The 22,437-nt window shown below is 64.1% G+C and overlaps 2 protein-coding genes across 4 annotated transcripts; one reads left to right on the forward strand and one right to left on the reverse strand.

Moving 5' to 3' along the window:
• The first annotated feature begins 560 nt into the window (after positions 1-560).
• On the forward strand, positions 561-2,974 carry NEU4 (neuraminidase 4). The gene is made up of 3 exons (XM_061119773.1): positions 561-761; positions 839-1,094; positions 1,992-2,974. The coding sequence occupies exons 1-3, from the start codon at positions 561-563 to the stop codon at positions 2,972-2,974; spliced, it is 1,440 nt and encodes a 479-aa protein (XP_060975756.1).
• An 8,414-nt stretch (positions 2,975-11,388) lies between these two features.
• Positions 11,389-20,598, reverse strand: PDCD1 (programmed cell death 1). Of its 3 annotated transcripts, none has more exons than XM_061120158.1 (5): positions 20,459-20,598; positions 13,680-14,039; positions 13,192-13,353; positions 12,567-12,601; positions 11,389-12,391 (listed from the first exon to the last, which is right to left on the reverse strand). In XM_061120158.1, exons 1-5 carry the CDS (start codon positions 20,532-20,534, stop codon positions 12,179-12,181), a joined length of 846 nt encoding a protein of 281 aa, XP_060976141.1. In that variant the 5' UTR covers positions 20,535-20,598; the 3' UTR covers positions 11,389-12,178. The 3 variants fall into 3 exon arrangements, with proteins under 3 accessions (XP_060976141.1, XP_060976142.1, XP_060976140.1); XM_061120157.1 differs by having other exon boundaries at positions 11,390-12,394; XM_061120159.1 differs by lacking the exon at positions 13,192-13,353 and having other exon boundaries at positions 11,389-12,394.
• Positions 20,599-22,437: the final 1,839 nt, after the last annotated feature.

The following is a 22,437-nucleotide window of genomic DNA, read 5'->3' on the forward strand; positions in this document are numbered from 1 at the left end:
CCACTCTCCCGAGTCCTCTGGCCCCGCGGACCCCAGTCTGAGAACAGCAGCATGGCTGTCTTCCTCCAAAAAGCCTCGGGCCAGCGTGTGGGGCAGGTGAGCAAGCTTGGTGTCCCTTCGTGGCCTCGTCTGCATGTGGTGTCTGCACGGCTCCTGTGGTCGAGGGGCCTCTGTCTGGGGATGCTGAGCCCATCCTTATTCAAAACCCTGGGGTCTGACTGTCCCCTTAGCAGCCTCCTGCTGGGCCGGCGCTGTGATGGAGTCAAGCACATGGGTGGGCAGGGTCCAGGGGCTCTGATGCCAACCAACTCCCTCTCCCTGGGAGATGCTGAGGAGAGGAAGACATTTGAGCTGCAGTGTCCTTGGGGAGGGGCTGTCCTGGACTGGAGGGAGGGGCGGTGAGGGGGCCTGGGACAGGGCGGTCTCTGGGGTTGGCACAGGGAAGGTGGGTGGGACACCGGCACCCGCAGAGAACCAGTCTGGAGGGACCAGCGGGGAGCCTGGAGGACTCCCCCGCTGCTGACCCGCTGACCCTGGGTCCTCGCCCCTGCCCGCAGAGCATGGGGACCCCGCGCGTCCCCGCGCGGACCGTCCTCTTCCAGCGCGAGCGGACGGGCCTGACCTACCGCGTGCCCGCGCTGCTGTCTGTGCCCCCCGGGCCCACCCTGCTGGCTTTCGCGGAGCAGAGGCTCAGCCCCGACGACGCCCATGCCCACCGTCTGGTGCAGAGGACCGGCACGCTGGCCGGGGGCTCCGTGCGGGTGAGCGCGCTGGGGGGCGAGTTCAGGGGCCGCGCGGACGGACGGACGTGGGACTGAGGCTCGGCCCCACTCTGCAGTGGGGCGCCCCGCGCGTGCTGGGGACGGCGGCCCTGGACGAGCACCGCTCCATGAACCCCTGCCCCGTGCACGACGCGCGCACGGCCACCGTCTTCCTCTTCTTCATCGCCGTGCGTGGCCGCACCCCCGAGGCCGCGCAGATCGCCGCGGGCAGGAACGCCGCACGCCTCTGCTGCGTGACCAGCCGGGACGCGGGGCGCAGTTGGGGCGGCGCGCGGGACCTCACGGCGGAGGCGGTGGGCAGCGCCGAGCAGGGTAGGTGGGCGCGGCCGGGCCTCCGAAGGGGCGAGGGGCGGGGTGTCTGAGCCGGGAGGGGGCGGCGTGTGCACCCGGGGCTGGTGGGGGGTGTTGGGCTGGAGGACCCGCCTAGCCCCGCTCCCAGCCTCAGTGCCGCCCACACCGCCTGCTCCGCCGTCTGGCCCTTGTGCCTGGGACCCTCAGCCCCGTGCCCTGCGGGCTCCTGGGACCCTCAGCCCGGCGCCCCGAGGGCTCGTCGCCTTCCTGAGCCTCTGTCCCGGCGCTGAGCCTGCTGGCCCGAAGCCCCGGACGGTCACTCTCTTACTCCTTTCTCCTTGGCCTCCCCGCCCTAGGCCCCGCCCTAAGCCCCGCCCCCGCCCCTCCTTGCCAGGGCTGCAGCCGGGTAGGTTGGCTTGACCCCAGAGCTTTCCTGTGTTCTTGCTGTCGGTTCCCTGAGGGCTGACCACCCATTGCCCTCTGGAGCCACCCTGCCCCTGGCTTGTGGGTGCTGACTCAGAGGTCACTCACTCTAGCAGGTGGGAGCTCTCTGCTGGTGTGGACCCCACCCCAGAGGACTCGATCCCGTTGCTAGGAGGGGCTGCCCAGACCTTTCAGCCCTCAGCTGCCCCTCTGCCTAGACACGCTGGGTCACCTGGCACCACCAGTAGCCATACATCTGTGCTCAGGGACTGGCCACCTGCTGACCCGCTGAGAGCTCAGCCTGGGGCCGCCTAGGCTCGTAGTCCAGCCTGGGTGTGGGGGGCGGAGGAGCGGAGGGTGGGGGCTTCCTCCTGAGCAGTCCCCTAATCAGAGGCCCTGGCCCCCACCCTCCCCGTCCCCCAGGGTGGTGCTGCTGCCTGCCTGCGGCCACAGCCGTCCCCTCCTGGGGTGACCCCTGGCCCCTCCTTCCTGCAGACTGGGCCACGTTTGCCGTGGGGCCAGGCCACGGCGTCCAGCTGCGCTCTGGCCGCCTGCTGGTGCCGGCCTACACCTACCATGTGGTCCGGCGGGAGTGCTTCGGCCGGATCTGCAGGACCCGTCCCCAGTCCTTCGCCTTCTACAGCGACGACCACGGCCGCACCTGGCAGCACGGGGGCCTCGTGCCCAGCCTGCGCTCAGGCGAGTGCCAGCTGGCTGCAGTGGATGGCGGGCAGGCTGGCGGCGTTCTCTACTGCAACGCTCGGAGCCCGCTGGGCAGCCGCGTGCAGGCCCTCAGCGTGGACGAGGGCACCTCCTTCCTCCCTGGGGAGCTGGTGCCCGCCCTGGCCGAGACCGCCCGGGGCTGCCAGGGTAGCATCGTGGGCTTCCCAGCCCCGCCTGCCAGCGGGCGGGAGGATGAGGGGTGGTCGATGGGCACCAGCAACCCCCTCCGCTTTCCACACCTCTGTCCTGGGGCCCAGGATGCCCCAGAGGAGGGCACTGGAGACACCCGCGGGGGCGGGGGGCTGGGTGCTACGGAGGGCTGTGGCGACGGCCCCGGGGAGCCTGGCCCCTGGGAATCTGGTGAGAACAGGGGCTCCCGGGCCTCGGCGCTCCTGGGACCCCCTGCAGCTTTGTCGCAGAGCCCCACGTGGTTGCTGTATTCCCACCCCGTGGGGCGCAGGGCTCGGCTCCACATGGGCGTCCGCCTGAGCCGGTCCCCGCTGGACCCCCACAGCTGGACGGAGCCCTGGGTCATCCACGAGGGCCCCAGTGGCTACTCGGACCTGGCATCCATCGGGCCTGCCCCCGGGGGGATCCTCACCTTTGCCTGTCTGTTCGAGAGTGGGGCCAGGGTCTCCTACGAGGAGATCTCCTTCTGCATGTTTTCCCTGAGGGAGGTCCTGGAGAACGTGAGGTTGGGCAGGGGGCACACCGGCCCTGGAGACAAGCCTGCGGGGCACTGCCAGCCCTCCTGATGGGCCCCTGGTGCCCAGGAGGGGCAGGGAGGAGGACGGGGCGGCGGCCGCTGGGAGGCGGGGGCAGAGGTCCCATTGGCAGGGGGCTGTCCCCAGGTGACCCGCGCAGGCCTCTTCCCAAGGCTGACCGCGGGCTGGGGGCCTGGGGTGGGAGGGGGCACCGGGACCCTTAGTGGAGCACACGGGGCTCGGTTGTCGGTACGGTCTTCCTCTTTAATCTTGCTCGGCTCACGACGTTCTGGCTTATGAACGAGAAATAAAGGGATCCTGCGTATCTGTCCAGGGGCGTCTCTCCTCAGTTCTTTCTACTTCGAAGCCTGGGGAGGGTCCGCAGGGCTCTAGACACCCCCGATCCCATTTCGGGGTCTGCCTGCCTTAGCCAAACTCCCCCGGGCCGGCCAGCTGCCTGGAGGGGCGGGGAAGGGGCGGGGCGGGGGCGGGACAGCTGCCTGGAGGGGCGGGGCAGGGGCGGGGCGGGGCGGGGCAGCTGCCTGGAGGGGCGGGGCTGGGCGGGGCGGGGCAGCCGCCTGGAGAGGCGGGGCAGGGGCGGGGCAGCCGCCTGGAGGGGCGGGGCGGGGCAGCTGCCCGCCCTGGCTGGGTCCCCGCCCAGCATCTTTCGGTTTCCTCTTCTTTGCAATACTTTACTTTCTGGTTATAAAAATAAAATACACTCGTAGAAAATTTGGAAAACAAAAAAGTGATGCACACAGATTCCCTTGCTACCCCCACAACTATGATTATCTTTTTGGCATTTCTTTCTTGAAGAAATTCTTTTTGCAAAGCGTGACTTCGTTTAGCTTGCCATTCACTACCCTCCCCGTCGGCCCCGTTTCGGGCCCTGCAGGGACCTTCTGGGCTGGTCGGTTTCCCTGGTGGCCAGTCGCGCGCGGTGAGCACCTCTGGGGCGTCCTTTGCTTCCTTAGCCTGGCTTCTGGGCCAGCATGACCGTCTTGCACTCTATTCCCAACGCTGGGGGTGTCCAGGAGGCCTCGGAGCAGCGGAGGGCCCAGGGGTCCCCAGGGAACTCAGGACAGCCAGTCTCTTGGGAGCCAGAAGGGCCCCCATTGCTGCCTTCACTGTCAGCCCCCTGCAGGGGCCACCCCCTTTCTGGGGTCACCCCCGGGCTCCAGGCAGTGGTTGGATGGAGGTCTGGGGCCCCCTAGAGCCTTGAGCATGTACACCAGGTGACCCCCACCCCTGAGCAGCCTCAGTGCCCCTGGAAGGACACCCCTTCTACCTGCTGCTTTGGGGCAGTGGCTTGAGGCCACTTTTCTGTTTTCAGGTTTAAGCCCCAGAAACCAGCACAGAGGGCAGGTGGGGCTCTCTGGAGGCACACAGGTGCATGTGGCTGGTGTCCTGCACTCCCCTCTGCACTGATTCATGCCCCCAGAGCCACCCTGAACCTCAGCTTGTGACTTGTATGGCAGCAGGAGGGTGTGTGCAGACACAGCTGAAATCAGGACTGAGAGGGGGTCGGCAGGAGCGAGCATCCTCACGGGGGGGAGGGGACGGTTGGGGGAGTACCCTCACGGGGGGATAGGACGGTCGGGGGAGCACCCTTACAGGGGGAGAGGACGGTCCGGGGAGCACTCTTACAGGGGGAGAGGATGGTTGGGGGAGCACCCTCACGGGGGGAGAGGACGGTCGGGGGAGCACCCTTACAGGAGGAGAGGATGGTCAGGGGAGCACTCTTACAGGGGGAGAGGATGGTCGGGGGAGCACCCTCACGGGGGGAGAGGACGGTTGGGGGAGCACCCTTACAGGGGGAGAGGACGGTCCGGGGAGCCCTGTGGGGATGAGGCCAGGACTGCAGCAGCCTGGCACAGGTGCTCGGATGCCCGGAGCCACCAGCAGTGGAGGGGCAGGGGGACCCTCCCTGGAGCCTCGAGAGGGAGCACAGCTCTGGGCCACCTGATGGGGGGCTTCTGGCTCCAGAACTGGGGCAACTGACACCCATTGCTCATGTGAAACCGCTGCTGTCCTGCCTGGGTGCCCTGGGCCGGCCCTGACCATCACGCCTCTGAGTCCCGGTCCAGCGTCCCAGCTGGCCCCACAGGCACACGGCCACCCTCCTGCTCCTGCTTCTGGGTGAGCCCTCCACCTACTCAGGCCAGCCAGGGTGAGAGGCCTCCCAAGTGAGCAGAGCTGGCCCTTGTGACCTGGCTGTCCCGGAGCTGCGGCTCCCTTGGCTGGCCCCGTCCTGGCTCCCTGATGTCCAAGCTGTTGCTGCGGGCCTGGGTTAGGGTGTGATGCCCTTGGGTAGGGAGACAGGCCATGGGGAGAGTCCCTGGGCTCAGGATGGCTGGGCCCCCCCAAAGCTCCCTCAGCACTGAGGCCTGCCGCTGCCTGAGCCTGGTCTGTCTGGGGCCCGAGGCTCGAGGCCCTGGTCTTGGGTGGCTCATCTGGGCCAGCTCGCCCTACTCTCTGGGCCTGGGTCCCACTGTCGGCTTGCGGGGGGTCGTGCGGGTCCTCGGCCATGCTCGCAGAGCCGGGAGACTGTCCCGGGGGGAGTGCCCGCTCCCTGTTCCCCGGGGCCCCCAGTCCTCAGGAGCTGCCCCTCTGCTACCTGCCCGCTGCCCTGCACCCCAGGCTGCTCCGACCCGGGCCCTCCGGGATGGCCCTGTGCTCTGCCAGCTGCCTCCTTCCTCCCCGGACTCGATGGACCGGCCCCTGGGCCATCCCTGGCTCTGTCATGGCTGCGGCGTGGTCCCCAGGTGGGTCGGGCCTTGCTGGGCTTCTGGTTGAGACTGTCCGTTTTGTCATTTTCTCCCCGGTGTTTTTCCTTCTGTTTCCCTTTCTGGTCTCACTGGACCGGCAGGACCTCCAACCTGAAATAGGCGTAAGATCCGGCAGACAGGATCCAGGCTCCCTCAGCTGTCAGTGTCCTCAGCCTGGAACCTGTGAGCTTTGTGACAAAGGGCCCCCATGACCGAGACTAAGGGCCTTGAGATGGGGATTACCCTCGGTTGACGGGCAGGCCGGCTGTTACCCCAGGGGCTCTGAGAAGGAGGGCAGCAGGTCTGTGGTGCTGGGTTTGCAGACGGAGGCTGGCGGTGGACCCGGGGGCTGCAGTGGCCCCTGGGACCTGGGAAACACTGCGAGCAGATTTCCTCCTGGGGCCTCAAGAAGGACAGACGGAGGACGCTCTGTCTCTGCACAGCAGGACCCAGAGCTGTGTCATTGTGGGTTCATCCCAGCGGCTGCAGGAAACCCGGACAGGTGCTGGCTGGGTGCCTGGCTCCGTTGCAGCGCTTCTGGGGCCCAAGGGCCTGAACGCTGCCCTGCTTGCGGATGTGTCTGACTCTCTCCTGTGTGTTTTCCATCCTTCTCTGTCTCTGTGCTTCATTCTGGTTAGTTTCTCTTGACTTTTCTTCCAGCTCACTAGTCCTGTCTCTGCTGGGATTAACTGGCTAGAAGTTACTGCTTCCTGCCCCTTCGGTCAGGCTTCCCTGGTGGCTCAGATGATAATGAATCCGCCTGCCATGCAGGAGACCCGGGTTCGATTGCTGGCTTGGGAAGTTTCTCTGGAGAAGGGAAAGGCCACCCACTCCTGTATTCTTGCCACAGACAGAGGAGCCTGGCGGGTTGCAGAGTCGGGCCCAGCAGAACGATAACACCCTGTCTGTCCGTCTTCTCTCTGCGTCTCTGTCTCCTCCCTCCCCTCCCCTCCCCGTCTCTGTCTCTGTCTCTCTCCTTTTCTCTCTCCCTCTGTCTCTTTCTGGACTCCAGCGCTGTGCTCCTTTTTCATCTGTGCACAGAGGCGAAAGGAGAAAAGATCTGCAAGGTTTCCCGTGTGTTACATGCTTTGTATGTTCCACTCCATTTAATAAAATCAAAGCCCCTCTGAAGTGGGTATTATTTCCATTTTCCAGATATGGAAATTGAGGCTCAGCGGCTTGTGATGACCTCACAGGTTGGGGTAGAAACCAGCATGCCATCCATTTGGTGGTTCCCACATGGTTCTTTTTTGAATGTTTTCCACTGCGTGTGATTAAAACAATTTCAATGGCCACAAGTGCTTGTTTTAATCAGTCCACTCAGAGTCTCTCCCCACCCCTTTCTGCCCTTAAGATTTCGGCAGCCTGCTCCCCTCCTGAGGCTCACACAGAAGGGGGTAAACTGGAAGATCACAGAGGTGTATGTCTTTGCAGCCAACTGGAGCGGTTGCGTGCCTGTGGTCCAGTAGCTGACGGCCCTCGTGCAGTGGTGCTGGGCTGGGCTGGGCTGTGTGCCTGCGCATGGGGCCCGTCCCTGCAGCCTGGTGCTGGCATGGGGCCGCTTCCCTTGCCCCCAGACCTCCGTCCTGCGCCCGTTTCCTGTGGAGCCCAGACAGCAGCACAGACTCACATCCTGGCTGTGCGTTCTCAGTGCTGGTTCTACAGGCGCAAGAGCAGGGCCGTGCCCTGGGCCAGGCTGTTTCCTGCTGGGGGCACGCAGAGGGCTTCTGTTGTGATTATTATTGCTGCTGCAGACACAGCTGCAGTGTGCCACTTTGAACGTCTGTCTTTACAGACTCTCATTTCTGCAGGATGGCTTCTCAACTGTGGGGGTGACTGAGCAAAAATCTCCATAGTTTTTTATTTTAATAGATAATAGCAGACTATTTTCTTATAAGGAGTGGTAGTTCACATGCTGTTCCTACAAATGAGAAGGCTGTTGTCTGGCACACTCTTTTCCTTATTCCCATTTGGTGGGTACACAGTGGCCCATCCTGCCCTTCCCAGGTGACCGTGACCTTGTGCTTGCCCTTGTCCCTGCGTGGATCCGTGGGGGAGGGGAGTGTGCGCCTCTGAGTGTCTCCTCTGCAGGCCCCCCTCCACCACGCCAGGGGGAAGGCTGGGAAACAGTCTCTGGCCGGAGCCCTAGACTTTTCATCTTTCTAAACCAAGACCGTCCCCGCCGGACACCAACTCCCCCCATCTCGTCCCCACCTGTTGGCACTCCCAGTCTGCTTTCGGTCTTTACGGTTTGGCTGCTCTGAGCACTGCAGGTAAGCGGGTTGCAGGTGTCCATCCCCTTCCGTCTGGCCTATGTCACTGAGCATTGTGTTCTCAAGGTCCATCCACAGTTAGCACGTCTCAGAACTTCGTTCCTGTTTTGGCTGAATAATAGTCCGTCGTGTGGACAGGCCACACTCTGTTTATCCTTCGTCAGTTGGGACACCTGGGTTGCTTCCATCTTGTCACTACTGCAAACAACGCTGCTGTGAATGAGGGTGGACAGAATTTTAAAAATTAATTAATGTTTTAAATGACTAATTAATAGAATTTGATAGTTTGTTTTTGGAATTCAGAGTGATATAAAAACATAAAAAGAGAAGACAATTGTGGATTTTGCCACCGTGGGTTGGGGGACAGTGGGCCAGCTGTACCTAAGGCAGGGACCCCAAACGGGACCCCCTCCCACACCCAGACCACGTCCTCAGGTCAGCCACGATTTGCCCGAAGGACCAGTGGGAGCTGAGTCTAGGAGAGCTGGGACCCTGGCTGGGTTGAGTTAAGGGACCTGGGGAGGCTGGTGTGTGGCTCCCGTGGCCACCGGACAGGCCACCAGGGGCTTGCGTCTCTAGGGTGGTCGAGAGGCTGGAGGCCACATGCCTGGACGTGTGGTGAATGCCACCAGGGCCTCTTCCTGCCCGAGGAGCGGGCGGCTGAGTGCCTCCTGATGCTCAGACCACCGGGCCTGAGATGTGGGGCTGGGGGGTGACACATCAGAGGCGGCCTTGACCTGCGGTGGGTGCAGGGTGCCCCAGACCACAGTGGGGGGCTCAGGGATCACGAACACGGGCCCCCCGTCCGTGATGGGGCAGCCCATCTGGGTCGAGGTACAGGGCCACAGGAAGGGTCCCCCACACTGCTGTGTCTGCCTTCAGGAGGGTCCCACATTCTGAAGCCTCCAAACATGTAGGAACCTCACCCAGACCGCAGGGGCCTCGCTCCATCCACACCGGACCACAGACCGCAGACACCTCGGTCCACACCAAACCGCGGACCACCGGGGCCTCCGACCACACCAGACTGCCCACCCACTACGGCTGAAGTCCCAGGCCCTGCCCCCAGGGCAGTCCCGCCTCAGCGGCCAAGGCTGGGTTCCCTTGGAGACCCTCGGCCACAGCCCTACCCTCCCCCAGCAGACCCAGCAGACCCCGGACCTGGGGCTCCTCTGCTGGCTGCCCCCGCCCCCCCAGCCCGGCAGACTGGACCAGGAGGGCGCAGGCAGCGAGGCGGGGGGAGTGTCCTGCCGGGAGGTCTCCAGCGGGGGTCGAGGGGGAGGGTGTCCTGCTGGGCAGAGGGGCTCCAGGGTGGGCTCGGCTGGCCGCGCAGGGAGGTCTCGAGCGGGGGGGGGGTGGGGAGCCCCGCGAGGCCCGCCCCGCCGCCCCCCCCCCCCACCCTCCGCAGCTCTGGAGCGTCGCAGACGCCGCTGCAGGGACAGGCCCGCTGGGCCGCGTGGGTGGGGGTGGGCGCGGTGCCGGGCGCCGGGGCGAGCGGGGACGGAAAAAGTGAGTGGGGCGCGGGGCCGCGTTACGGGAAGGCGGATGCGCAGCGCTGAGCGCCGCTCTCGGTCTCGCTGAGCTGGGCTAGGCTGCCAGGCGCCGGCTCTGCCCGCCCGCGGTCGGGCCGCTTCCGGCCCCCCGCTGCCCGCTCTTTTGTCTTTGAAATCTTTCTAGTATCAGTATGAACGCGTGGTCTTTAATCCTGCTCAGAGTGTGAACCAGGGAGATGTTCAGTGTTCACTGTGGCGTCTCTGACGCTCAGGTGGCCCCGCGGCTCCTGACCGGGCTCCAGCCTGCTCTGTACCCTGGGCTGGGTCCCCCCTGCTCACGGTGGCCCAGAGCCAGTTCGCCCAGAGTCCAGGCCTGGCCTCCCCTCCCTCCCCACCGTCTGCCCTCAGCATGTGAACCCCTGGGGCTTCCGTTCCTGCCAGCCCACCCCACCCCCCCGCCCGCCCAGGGCACACTCCACTAACTGCTGAATAGCAGCCCTTCTCCACCCTCAACACAATGGCCTCTTCCCGGCAGAGTCGCCTGGGGTGTGAGCAAGCTCTCCGCGTTGGCTGGTTCACACGTGTGCTTGTGACCTGCAGTTTTCTTATTTTGAGTGAAAATCAGCATCCTTTCCCTGTGTGCACATGTGTACATGTGACGCAGGGCTGGCGTGTGCATGTCATTTGCTCCCCTACTTTCCCCTGTATCTTTGACCTTGCTGTCTCCTGTAACTGGAGTATTAGCCTCCTGCGTGATATTCAAATACTGTCCCCAGTGTGCTGGTGAGGATGTTTCTCCCACGCGGCAGGGTTTCCCCCAGTTTACACTTGAATTTCCCCATCTTCTCTCTCCAGCACCTTGGGAAGCCATCTCCGCCCTCCCTATGAAGTTCTGGCATGCTTTCCTCCTGTGTCCAACGGGGCTGGGACTGATGGAAGCCCAGGGCGAGAGAGACCGGTCCACCTTAAAACTTCCCAGACCACCTGGAAGAGCCCGCAGTTCCCTGTGGGCCCTATTCCTGGCTTTTCACGTGCTAATACCACTGCTTTAAGGACCTGGAGTTTCAGATCTGAGAACCCTGCTCTTCTTTCACTTTCCTTTCCTGGATTTCTCGGCTGTTACTCGCCTGTTTGTTTTTCCAAGTGAACCTTACAGTTGCAGAAATGTGGGTTTTACTGGGATCGTGTTAAATTTGGAGGAACTGACGTCTCAGACAGGGCCACGCCTGTGCTCCGCGCTGCCCTTGCGGCTTTGTGCTTTTCTCGTGAAAGCTACGCCTGGGTGCTGTCGTCGACGGAATATTCTCTATCACTTTTTCTTCAGAGTGGTTCTTGCTGGGTGTATGAAAGCCCTTTATTTCTGGATGTTAAGGTCACAGCTGCCACGGACTAGGTTCTCCTGTTGCTGGAGCAGTTTTCCCACAGAACCTGCCGGGTTTTCCAGACAAAGCTTCCCAGGCAGTGTTCCCGCTGGGGTCCCAGCCGGATTTCCTTCCCCCGACCAGGAGCAGTCCGGGGGCGGCAGGCACAGGGTGTGGGCTTGAGGGGCCTCTGTGCTCTGGGCACAGGGTTGGGGGTGTCCGTCCTGTTGGTCAGGGGCATCCCCCGCCATACAGAAATGGACTGGAGCTGCCCTCTGGCTTCACGTGGGGCCTGTGAGGCTGCAGCAGGACATTCAGGCCCAGCTGCTCAGCTGGGGGCCTGCTGGGGGGCAGGCTGACGACATGGGGTTGGGGGCAAGGCCCTGGAGGCTGGAGGGGGTCCTAGGGGAGGGCTTTCAGCTCACGGGCCGCAGTGTGAGTGTGGGGGTCGGGCCCTCCAGGCCTGGTGTTTTCCTGGGTAGTGAGGTGGGGGGCACTGTGTCCTCCACCTTCCCTCCAGTCTGCAGCCCTGCCCAGCCCCTCCCCGCTCCTCCCCCAACAGCGAGCAGGGAAACTCCGGGCCTTTCCTGAGTGTTCTTACTCTTTAATTACAGTGTAACAGAGTAGGGCACCGTGTGTGGACCCCTGCATGGGACACACGCCCCCCACCCAGGCCGAGTTGACCCTGGCCACACGGGAGGGGCCCTGCCCCAGCACCCTGGGGGAAGCCTGGCTGAGACCCCTCTGAGTAGCACCGTGAATGGACATTCAGGAGACGTGGGGATGTATGGAGACCCCGCGCCCCCAGGAGGGTTTCAGCGGCTGACAGCAGCTCTGCCAACTCCCTTCATTGCCTGTTTCCTGGGCTGCGTCAAGGCCTGGCGTGTGTGTGGGCAGAGGGCCCACTGCCGCCCTGGCTCTTTCCCGGCCTGGGGGAGCCAGAGGGCCTGGGGAACCCTGACCTCGTGCACATCCCCATGCGCCCCTCGAACGACCCAAGTGCTGGGTCTACCGGCCTGCGCCACGGCAGTCTCCAGGCCCCAGGCTCCCCTGGGACAGGCAGTGGGCCTATGTAAGTGGGGCTCCAGTCAGCTCAGTCCAGGGCTGGGCCTGGGTCCTGGGCAAGGCTCCCTTCCTTGCCCTTAGTGATGCTTCCTGTCCCCGGGTCGCTGCAAGCATTGAAAGGGGAGCCAGGCAGGGCTGGTGGGCACAGGCAGGTGCTGGGAGGTCCCCTGTGGGCCGGGCTCAAGCCCTCGGTGGCCTGTCGCTCTCCTCTCCACCGCACGCTTCTCCAGGGAAGGCGGCCAGCCGTGGCTCTGGGCGGAGGGTCTGAAGGACTCTGCCCAGCCGGTGAAGCCAGTCAGAGGGGCCAAGAGCAGTGTCCATCCTCGGTCCTCAGAGGCCAGGGCCCCTGCGGGCTGTCGGCAGACGCCCTGCGGCCTGGGAAGACGATGGTGGCGTACTCCGTCTGCTCGGGGACGCAGGGAGCCGCGGGCTCCGGGGTCTTCTCCCGCCACTGGAAGTCCAGCTCCCCGTAGTCCACTGTGACGGCCGGCACAGAAGGGGAGCCCTCCTTCTAGGGGAGAGAGGGGAGAATGGTCATCGGTCTCCGAGGGCGGACACACACACACCCCTTCTGGGACTGGCACTGGTGTTGGGCGAGGGGCGTGGCTAGTCTGAGGCCGCCCCGCCCCGCCCCGAGTGCAGCTCCGCCCAGTTGACCGTGATGCAAAGGGAAGGACACTCACCGGAGGTTGGTCTTGGCTCCTGCGGGCGCAGCCCCCTGCAGAGAAGTACCCTAGTCAGGGAGCCCCAAGGCCCTGCAGTAGTGAGCTGGGGCTTCGGGGGGTCCCTGGGCCCCAAGAAAGGCACCGGGTCCTCCGGCCTCCCCCCTAGACCCTCAGGGCCCCCTTGGGACCTGAGCTGTCTGAGCCCCAGGGCCCAGCGGGCTCCCAGGCATCCCACGCGGCCCAGCCCAGAGGCCCTCCGCCAGCCCCGCGGGGCACACCGTGGGCGCGTCGTCAGTGGTCCCCGCAGGTCCCCACACACATCTGAGGGAGGGAGGTGCAGTCCCCTGACGAGACGACACCCACGCGGGCGCGTCACTGTGGCTGTCACCTTGGGTGCCCGGCGGTTAGAAGAGCTCAGTGCCCTGGCTGAGGTCCAGCCCAGGTGATGGCCGTGGTGGGGGCTGCCTTCCCTCCCCCCCTCCCCGAGAGCAGGCCCAGGGGAGGGCAGCACCGGGGCTTCCGAGGGGACCCCCGACCCTGGAAGCCCAGTCCAGCCCCTCCCTGAGGGGGGACACAGAGGGGACAGGAACGGGGCAGGAGGTGAGGGAGGGGGCAGGGGGCAGAGCCTTCGGGGACTCATCACCTCGAGTAGCCCCGAGGAAGACTGCAGCCAGGACCCAGATCAGCAGCAGCAGCAGCAGGACCCCCAGAAGGACACTAGTGACGCCGATGACCAGGCTCTGCATCTGGCCTTCAGGCTTGGGCTGGGGGCTGGGGGGCTCCGTGGGCGGCTCCAGGACCCCCTCTGCAGGAGGACAGGGGTCAGAGCCGGGCACCCAGCGCCCCGCTCCTCCAAGTCCTACACCCGCACACGCGGTCTCCAAGCCTGCCCCTGGGCAGGGCTTCCGAGCACAAGGCCACCCTCAGAGGCCCTGCCGCCAGCCCCCTTCCTCAAGGACAGTGGGCCTGGGGGTGCTTACAGCCATGGAGGGCAAGGGCGGGGGTCACCACGGTCCTGGGTGTGGGGCCGAGGTCCGGCACGGAGCCTGGCGACCCCGAGGCTACCCTGCCGTGGCGGCTCCCACCCCAGCCCGGGGGCCTGCCCCGCGCTCGGGTCTCCAGCGCCCACACCTGTCACTGTGAGCTCCGCGCGGTGGCTCTCGTTGATCTGCGTCCGGGGGGGCAGGTAGATGGCCCCGCAGAAGTAGACGCCGCTGTCGTTCCGCTGGGCGGCCACGATGCTCATGAGGAAGTGCTGCCCGTCGGGCAGCGGCGTGACGCGGAAGCGCTGGTCACGGCCGGGCTGGCTGCGGTCCTCGGGGAAGGCGGCCAGCTTGTCTGTCTGGTTGCTGGGGCTCATGCGGTACCAGTTGAGGACGAAGTGCTCTGGCTTACTGGAGAAGCTGCAGGTGAAGGTGGCGTTTGCCCCCTCGGGCACGACCAGTCGGGCAGGGGAGAAGGTGAGGGCGCTCCAGGGCCTGCTGGAGGCCTCTGTGGGGAGAGCAGGCGTGAGGTGGGAAGGGACAGCCCCTGGCCCAGGCCCCTCACCTTCCCTCAGCCCTGGGAACGAGGAGGCTCTGCCGCGTGCTTCTGCCCCCACGCCCTGCTTGCCCCCAGGGACAGAACGCACGCCCCTGGGATGGGATGCTTGCTCCTGGGACAGAACGCTCTTCCCCAGGGACAGCGCGCTCGCCCCCGGGACAGGACGCTTTTCCCCGGGGACAGGATGCTCACATCTCATGGACAGCTCCATGGTGGGACCCTGTCCTCTGACTGTACTGATCTGGGGCTGGCTCTGACCTCCAGGCCCTCATTTCTGCCCCCCCTCTCCCTTGGTGGTGGTAAGGGCCCCCACCCTCTCTCTTGCTGAAGCCCAGTTGCCAGTCCCTGCAGGTCCGACCTGCACGGTTGCAGCTCCAGTGCCCTGGGTCCTCCCTGCTCTGAGCAGGGGAGGGGTGGGTAACCGCTGGGGGCATCCCGTGGAGGGGAGCAAGCTCCATCTCAGGACAAGCTCATTGTTGGAACCCTGCTACCCCACGGCGGGCGCTGCTGACCAGGCAGTGAGTGAGAGACCCTCTGTATCTTCTGCCACAACTCGGGGGCTGGTGCTCAGAGGCCAGCAGGGCTGTCGCTCACCTGAGGATAGGTCTGAGCTCTGCCCGCACGCCCCAAAACAGGCCCGCCATGGCCTGCCAGGGCCCACTGAGGGACACCCCCAAACCACGCCAGCCACCTCCTGCCAGGACCCACCGGGGGACGACCCCAAACCACGCCAGCCACCTCCTGCCAGGACCCACCGGGGGACGACCCCAAACCACGCCAGCCACCACCTGCCAGGGCCCACCGGGGGACGACCCCAAACCACGCCAGCCACCACCTGCCAGGGCCCACCGGGGGACGCCTCACCACGTTCAGGGACTGGCTCACCAACACACGCACACACGCATGTTCCCACGCACACGCTCACAGGCTCACACCCACTCGCTGGCTCGGCGGGGGATGACGCCCCTCCTAGGAGATGTCCACCGCACCCCCCTCGGGGTCAAGGCTGACGTGGTGCCCCCTTCTCAGGGGGGCGCCCTGTGGCTGGACGGTGCAGGGTGGCTCCTGATTTGCATGTGGGACCCTGAGAACCACGGCGGGGAGCGGCGGGCCTGCGCTGCCCGCTCTGGACCCAGCTCTCCGTCTGCGGACAGCCTCCCCAGCACCGCCCTGCCCCTCCAGGCCCGGGGTCTCCCAGGCCCTGTGGAGGGCGGCTTCTTGTTTCTGTGGAGGACCCCCCACCCCACCCCGCTGCTTTAGGTACAAGTGAGCACAGATTCGGCCAAAGCTGTGTGGTGGTGCTGGTGTGCCGAGCCGAGAACACTGGTCCTCCTTCCGCTGGCCCAGCTCATCCCTGCTCTGCACGTGGCCCTTGGTTGCTGCCTCCTGACTCCCACCCGCCGCCAGCCTGAGTCTGGGGCCACACGGACACCCCAGGAGCCCCGTTCTGGGTGGCGGTCCCAGACTGTGCCCCCACCCGCCGCACCCACACCACCTCTGGTCCCACCTGCCGAGGCCTTGAGTGAGCCCGCTCCTGCATGCACCCCCAGCAGGCACCCCTGCTCTGAGCCCCTGTGTGGACATTTGCTGGCAGGCCCTGTGTCTGGGGGGACCTGGCTGCCTTCAGGTCAGGTCCTCAGTGGCACCCCCATCCTGAATCGGTGACCAGCTGTTTGCCCTTTGTGGGGCCTCATGGAGTCGGAACTGGATGAGCTGGACCCTGGGCTGCCCGGCCTTTCCTCTATACAGCTGCTCTCGTCCTGCTCGGGCCCTGGGATGGCCGGTCCCTGCTGGTGGTTGACAGGGCCCTGCTCTGTCTGGACCATGTGGACCCCCACTGCCTCTCAGCCTGTCCCCCAGCCCAGCCCTGCCTCCGCCGGGATGCCCACCCCGCCCTCACCGGGCCTCACCCTGCGGCTGGAGGCTGGGGCTGGAGGCCGCTGGGCCTGAGGCCCGGTCAAGGGTGGAGCCCGTGGGGCAGTGAGGGGGGCGGCCCGTCCCCTCTGGGTGCTCAGGACCCAGCTCCGAGGGGTTGCTCGCCTCCCAGGGCCTTGGCCGTCAGGGGCCCTGGGGGCCGGGCCAGGATGTGGGGTCACAGAGCGGACCCTCACGGGGTACCTGGCGGCCCCCAGAGGGAGAAAGATGGGCTGCTCCGAGCAGGAGTCCAGAAAAGGCCCAGAGCAGATGGAGGCCTGGGCAGGAGCCCTGGGTGGCGGACAGCCCGGCGGGCCTGGGGCCTGGGGCCTGCGGTGCGCGCGTCCCTGTTCAGCCTTGGCCTGTGAGGCGGTACCGAGCTTCCTCTCGAGTCCAGGGGGGTCTCACTTTATCCCTGAGGTAGGAACGCCTGTGAAGTCTGCTCTTATATTGTTTATGAATTGAAAATTTAAATGTTGCCTATTTCTGTAACAATGAAATGTCAATGAGGGGCCCCCAGGTCTTTTTTTTCTCTTTGAGAAGAGGGTTGAGGAGAAGGCTGAGCCCCAGCAGGGTCAGCGGGGCGGGAACCTGGGGGGGTGCGGGATGGGCTGTGAGCCTCGAGGTGGGCTCAGAGTGCCCTCAGAGACTGCATTTCACAGCTGCCCACTGATACTTGATTTGGGCAGCACCCACCAGTGGTGCTGAAAGCACTGCTTATGGGCTGCGGGGTCTCTGCCTCGGGTCTCCAGTTCATCCCAAAGGGAAAGATGCGCCTTCCTCTCCTTGGCAGTGGACCCGGAGGGAGTGACCTCATCGTGGGGTCCCCCAAAGGTGCCCCAAGAAGGGCCAGCATGTCTGTGACCTCCTACAAGTGAATGACAGTCATGCCCTACCTGGGTCCTTCAGAAATGCCAGCACAACAAATGCTACCCCTAACCTGCAGCACAACCCAAAATAGACACGCGGGGCTGCATCAGACTAAAGAGCTTCTGCTCAGCAAAGGACACCATCGAAAACTGAAGAGAGCCTAGCGAACAGGAGAAAATGCTTGCAAATCATACATCTGATAAGGGGTTAACACCCAGAGCATATAAAAAATTCTTAAAACAATAGCAAACCCCCAAACAATCTGATTAAAAAATGGGCGGAAGACCTGAGGAGACATTTTCCCCAAGAAGACGTGCAGGTGGGCCACAGGGACACGGAAAGGTGCTCAGTGTCACTGATCATTGGGAATCGGGAATACACACAGAAACCACAGTGAGCTGGCCCCTCGCACCTGCTGGAACGGCCGTCATCGAAAAGACTAGAGATAGCAAGTGGTGAAGAGGATGTGGAGAAGACTGGAAACTGGTGTGAGGTGTGAAGGCTCCTTAAAAACTAAAAATAGAACTGCCACATGATCCACCAATTTCACTTGGTTTTTATCTGAAGGAAACTGAAACACTCATTTAGGAGATACGTACACCTCGGTGTTCATAGCAGCGTCGTTTACAGTAGCCAAGACATGGAAACAAGCTAAGTGCCATCGACAGAGGAGCGGAAAGAAGATGTGGTGCATTTCTACAGTGGAATACTGCTCAGCCACAAACAAGAATGAAATCCTGTCCCTTGGGACAACATGGATGGACTTGGAGAATATTATACTCAGTGAAGTAAGTCGCACAGAGAAAGACAAATACTGTATGATTTTACTCATATGTGGAATCTGAAAAACAAAGAAACAAACAAAAAAACCCAAAACAAAGCAAGATAAAAACCGAGCTCACGGGTATAAAGAACAGACCTGCATTTGCCAGAGGTGCATGCTCAGTCACTCAGTCGTGTCTGACTCTGTGTGGCCCACGGACTGTAGCCCGCCAGGCTCCTCTGTCCATGGGATTTCCCAGGCGGAATACTGGAGCGGGTAGCCATTTCCTCCTCCAGAGGATCTTCCCCACCCAGGGATGGGACCAGCGTCTCCTGTGTTGGTAGGCGGGTCCTTTACCACTGAGCCACCGGGACAACCATTGCCAGAGGTTGAGGTGGGGGGAATGGGTGAAGGCAGTCAAAATGTAGAAACTTCCAGGTACAAATAAGTCCTTGGGATGTGATCTGCAGCTTGGGGACTAGGGTTAATAATACTGTACTGCGTATTTGAAAGTAGCTAGGAGAGTAGGTCTTGAAAATTCTCCTTACAAGAAAAAGCTGGTATCTGTATATGGTGATGATATTGGCCAGACCCACTCTGATGATCGTTTTGGAATATTTACAAGTGTCAAATCATTACATGGTATACCTGAAATGAATATGATGAGGCATGCCAATTATACCTCAAAACTTCCTAATTCTAAGGATTTCCATATCGAAAATAAAATAGAGATTTGATTAAAAAAAGAAAAGAAGAAAGCCGGGCCCGACAAAGGCAGAGAGAGGGAGTCTGCGGAGGTCGGAGGAGGCGGGGTCCTTGACTCAGCTCATCAGGGAAGGGGCCAGGCAGAGGGCAGGCTCGGGACGCAGGGCGTCTGGACGGTGGGCCTGCAGCAGGGCCACCGCCCTGGGCCTTGGGGGAGTCTGTGACCGCTGTGTGGACCGGAGGGCTGTGGGCTGTGCCGGCCCCAGATCCAGGCATTCAGCAGCCCCCCAGAATGCGGCCTCATGGGAAGCGGGGTCTTTTCTGGCAGGATCGGTCGAGATGAGGTGTTGGTCTGTGGCCCCTAACCCGCCGTGACGGTGTCCTTACTGGGGAAGAGACATGGACAGGCCTGCACACGGAGCACGCTGCGGGACACGGAGCAGAGCTGGGGTGGTGTGTCCACAGGCCGAGGGACACCCAGCACCCCTACCGCTGCCCGGGGCCGGGAGGGGCCTCGGGAGGAGGGGACCCTGCGACCCCGAGGACCCCCCGACTTCCCGCCTCCAGAGCCGCCGGCCCACAGGCTTCTGAGGTCCCCGTGGCCAGCCTGGGGCGGGGGTCACCGCAGCAGCCCCAGCACACCGACCCAGGAAGCCGAGGGGCCAGGGTCGCCGGTTGGCCACTCTGGGTGCAGGGTGTTCACTGCTGTGTTTTTGTACCTTTTCTGTATCTTTCAAATACTTTTCAAGATTGTAAGTTGAAAAAGATAAAGAATCTGACTTAGAAAAAGTATGTCATAGGCAGTGCCAGACAGTTCTTACAAGATGAAGTTCTCATGACACTATACAGTAGGCATTTTATCCCCAAACTGCAGGTGGGAAAATTTCTGCTCAGTGAGGTCAAGGAAGCTGTGCCAAACTCCCCAGCACCGACCCCTTTAATGTTTTGATCCTTCCCTTCTTTGGGAGGGGACCCTGGAGGGGAGCAGGTCACCGGCGGCAAGTCACCCCCACCCCAGCCTTGGCCCTTCTTCCCGGACGACACGCACCCCGTCCCCACCCCTCCCCGCGCCACGCCTGGACCCCCAGGGCTCCCCACGGGGCGCCTTGTGACCACAGGCTCCTGGACCACTGACCACAGCCTTGAGTTTTGCTCTGTCCACCTTGAGCAAGGCCGGGGAGGAAGGAGAGCAGGGAGGCCCGGCTGCCCCGTGCTGCTGGCCAGGCCCGGGCCAGGCACAGACGCCTGAGGGGCTCCGGGCACTGGAGTCCAGGACAAGCAGCCAGGGGGTCAGGGCCACTCCCCCTCACCGTGGCCCTTCCAAGGCCCTGGCCCCCCGAGCCCAGTGAGGTCTAGAGGACCGGCCCTAGGGCTGGCTGGGAGCCCCCTTCGCTGGTGTTCCCCTCTGGCAGGACCTGGCACTGCGGCTGAGGGCGAGGGGAGCCAGGAGGGGCGCCTCCCTGACCATGAGGCTCTGGCCATGGGCCTGCAGGGCCTCCCGGGGAACGGCCCACAGCACGCTGGGGGCAGGCCCCTTCTGGAAGCCCTGCGGACGCTCCCGGCCCCGTGCCCTGGGGCGCCTTCTCACAGACCCAGAGGGGCATGGCCCAGGCCCACGAGGCGGTGGGGACTGAATGGGCGTTACTGGAGCCCAGACCCCGCTGACATAATTGGAGAAACATCGTCAGGCCGTCCAGCCTGTGCCCTCACGGAAATGCCAGTCTGTTTTCCCACAGGAAAACACGAGTGGGCCTTGGGCCTGGGGCTCTGGCAGCCCAGCGCTGTCATCCTACAGGGAGGGCACAAGCCCCCCCCCCCCCCACCCCCCGCCGTCCCTCAGGCTTCCCAGCGAGAGCGGGGCCCTTCTGCCTGCTCCCCAGCGGGGATGGGCTCACCCCTCAGCAAGGATGGGGCCCATCCCGGGCGAGGACAGGCTCACCCCGGGCAAGGACGGCAGGTGAGCAGTTGGAGCCCAGAGAGGGCCCTTCACTGGTCCGAGGCCACACAGCGCCCTGCCAGGGGCCATGCTGGGCCTCAGGGGCCCGGTCCCACTGGCTGGAGACTGTGAAGGGGAGGCCCGGCCCTGACCCGCGCCACCCAGCCCCGGCCCACCTACCTAGAAGCCATCCTGGCCAGCAGCCCAGCTGTAGCACGGCCCAGAGGAGCGGCCACGGTGCCTGCGGGGTCCCCATGCCCAGGGCGCCCGCCCGCCCGCATGCCGCTCACAGCCTCCACTGCCGCAGGAGAGGAGAGGAAGCTGTCCCGGGCTGTCGGAGGGCCCCGCCCCCAGCCCACCCCCTCTTCCTGGTGGGAGAGACACACTCAGCACAGACGCTGAGAGAGGGGGAGAGGAACGGAGACACGGGCAGGAAGAGGAGGAGGTGGGTCGGCCCCCCAGCCCGGGGAGGCTCTCGGCTCTTTCTGGGTGGCTGCCCCTTCCTGAGGCCGGGAGCCCCCTGGGCTGGGGGAGGGTCTTCTGCCTTCCTCCCCCGGCCAGCCCTGCCCTCTCTGGGCCCAGGTCCCAGTGTCCCTGTGCCCACCGCCTGCCAGAGCCGCTCTGCTGGGGGCAGTGAGCGCGGGGGCGGCCCCGCCATGCCAGACCCCCCCCCCCCCCACCGCCCCCGGTGGCGGTGGGCAGCCTCCCCAGTGGTGGTGGGCGGCGAGGCTCCGGGGTCTTTCTTCCAGGCCCGCCTGCGACCCGTGCCTCCCACCCTACCCAGGGCGCTGGGCCCCTCCCCACCCCCTCGGTGGTCCCGCTGGCCTCGTGTGGATGGGGGGCTCCTGGGGCCGGCTCTCAGGAGGCCCCAGGTGGGGGACGGCTTCACTTCCACCTCTTTCCACCCACAGAAGCTTTCTGAGCCCCCAGTGCTGGGGGTGGTCCTGGGGTTTTCAGGAGCCAAGCCTGGCCGCCCAGCCCCGATGTTTGTTAAGTCACTGGGTCATTCACTGCATTTCGCTCTAAGCATTTTGTTCTAATGAATGGAAAACAGGAAAAACGAAACTGCTGATATTAGCGGTGCGGTGTGTAGGTCTTGTCAGCTAAGATGACAGAGACAGAAACTGCCTGACAGCTGGTGCTCAGCCCCGGCTCTGACACCCGGGGTTTGCTGTGAAGGGAAAACATTAAAGAAAACTGAAACAGTGGAAAAAGAGCATCAAAGACACTATCTCCGGCGAAGTGAGGTGCTGGGCGGAGGAGGCTCAGCGATGAAGAGAGGGCCACTCCCAGGCACCAGCCCCGGAGGAGGCCGCGGGGACAGAGTGGAGGACGGGAGTGGTCCCTGCTGACCCCGGCCCCGGGAGGCACGTGGGCGCTCACAGCGGGCCCGGGGCTGTGTGTGTGGGGCATTGTGTCCCCTGAGGACCAGGCTGCAGTGGGCTGTGTGGGGAGCACTCTGTCCTCTGAGGACCAGGCTGCAGTGGGGGTGTGAGGAGGGGGGGTGCTCTCAGACCCTGGGGCCTCCTCACCACCCCTCGCCTCCGCTCCACCTGTGAGAGCCCGGCCGGTGCCTCCATGTCCCTCTTGCCCCACTTCCCTTCCTCCCCCACTCCTGGTGGTCCCTCCCTCCCAGCCTCTTGCCCCCCACTCTCACTGACACCCCAGGGCGGTGGGCTGGGCGGGTGGCCCAGACTTGGCAGGCTGAAAAGGGCTCTTGAACTGCAGGAGGGTCGGGGAGGGAGGGGACCGAAGGATGAAGGGGGAACAGACACTGGAGGCAGGGAGGGGGTACCCAGAGCCTGGGGAGGGCAAGACCAGCAGGACAACTGGGCCAGAGCCTGGGGAGGGGCCCCGGCAAGTAAGGGAAGGGGCAGGGATCCCAGGGCCTCTGGGTGCCGTCCCCACAAGCCAGCTCCCGCTGCCTATCAACACGTTGTCCCCCCACACACCCCATCCCCCACCGTTTCCCCCACAGTGTCCACCGGTTCGGTTCCCCACACTGTCCCCACCACACACACACACAAACACATTCTCCCCACACCATCCCCACACACTGTCCCCACACACTATCCCCATACACTATCCCCACACACCGTCCACATACACTGTTCTCACACCCCATCTCCACACTGCATCCCCACACACCGTCCCCACAC

This window comes from Dama dama, chromosome 20, assembly GCF_033118175.1.
Source record: "Dama dama isolate Ldn47 chromosome 20, ASM3311817v1, whole genome shotgun sequence".
NCBI classification, from domain to species: Eukaryota; Metazoa; Chordata; class Mammalia; order Artiodactyla; family Cervidae; genus Dama; species Dama dama.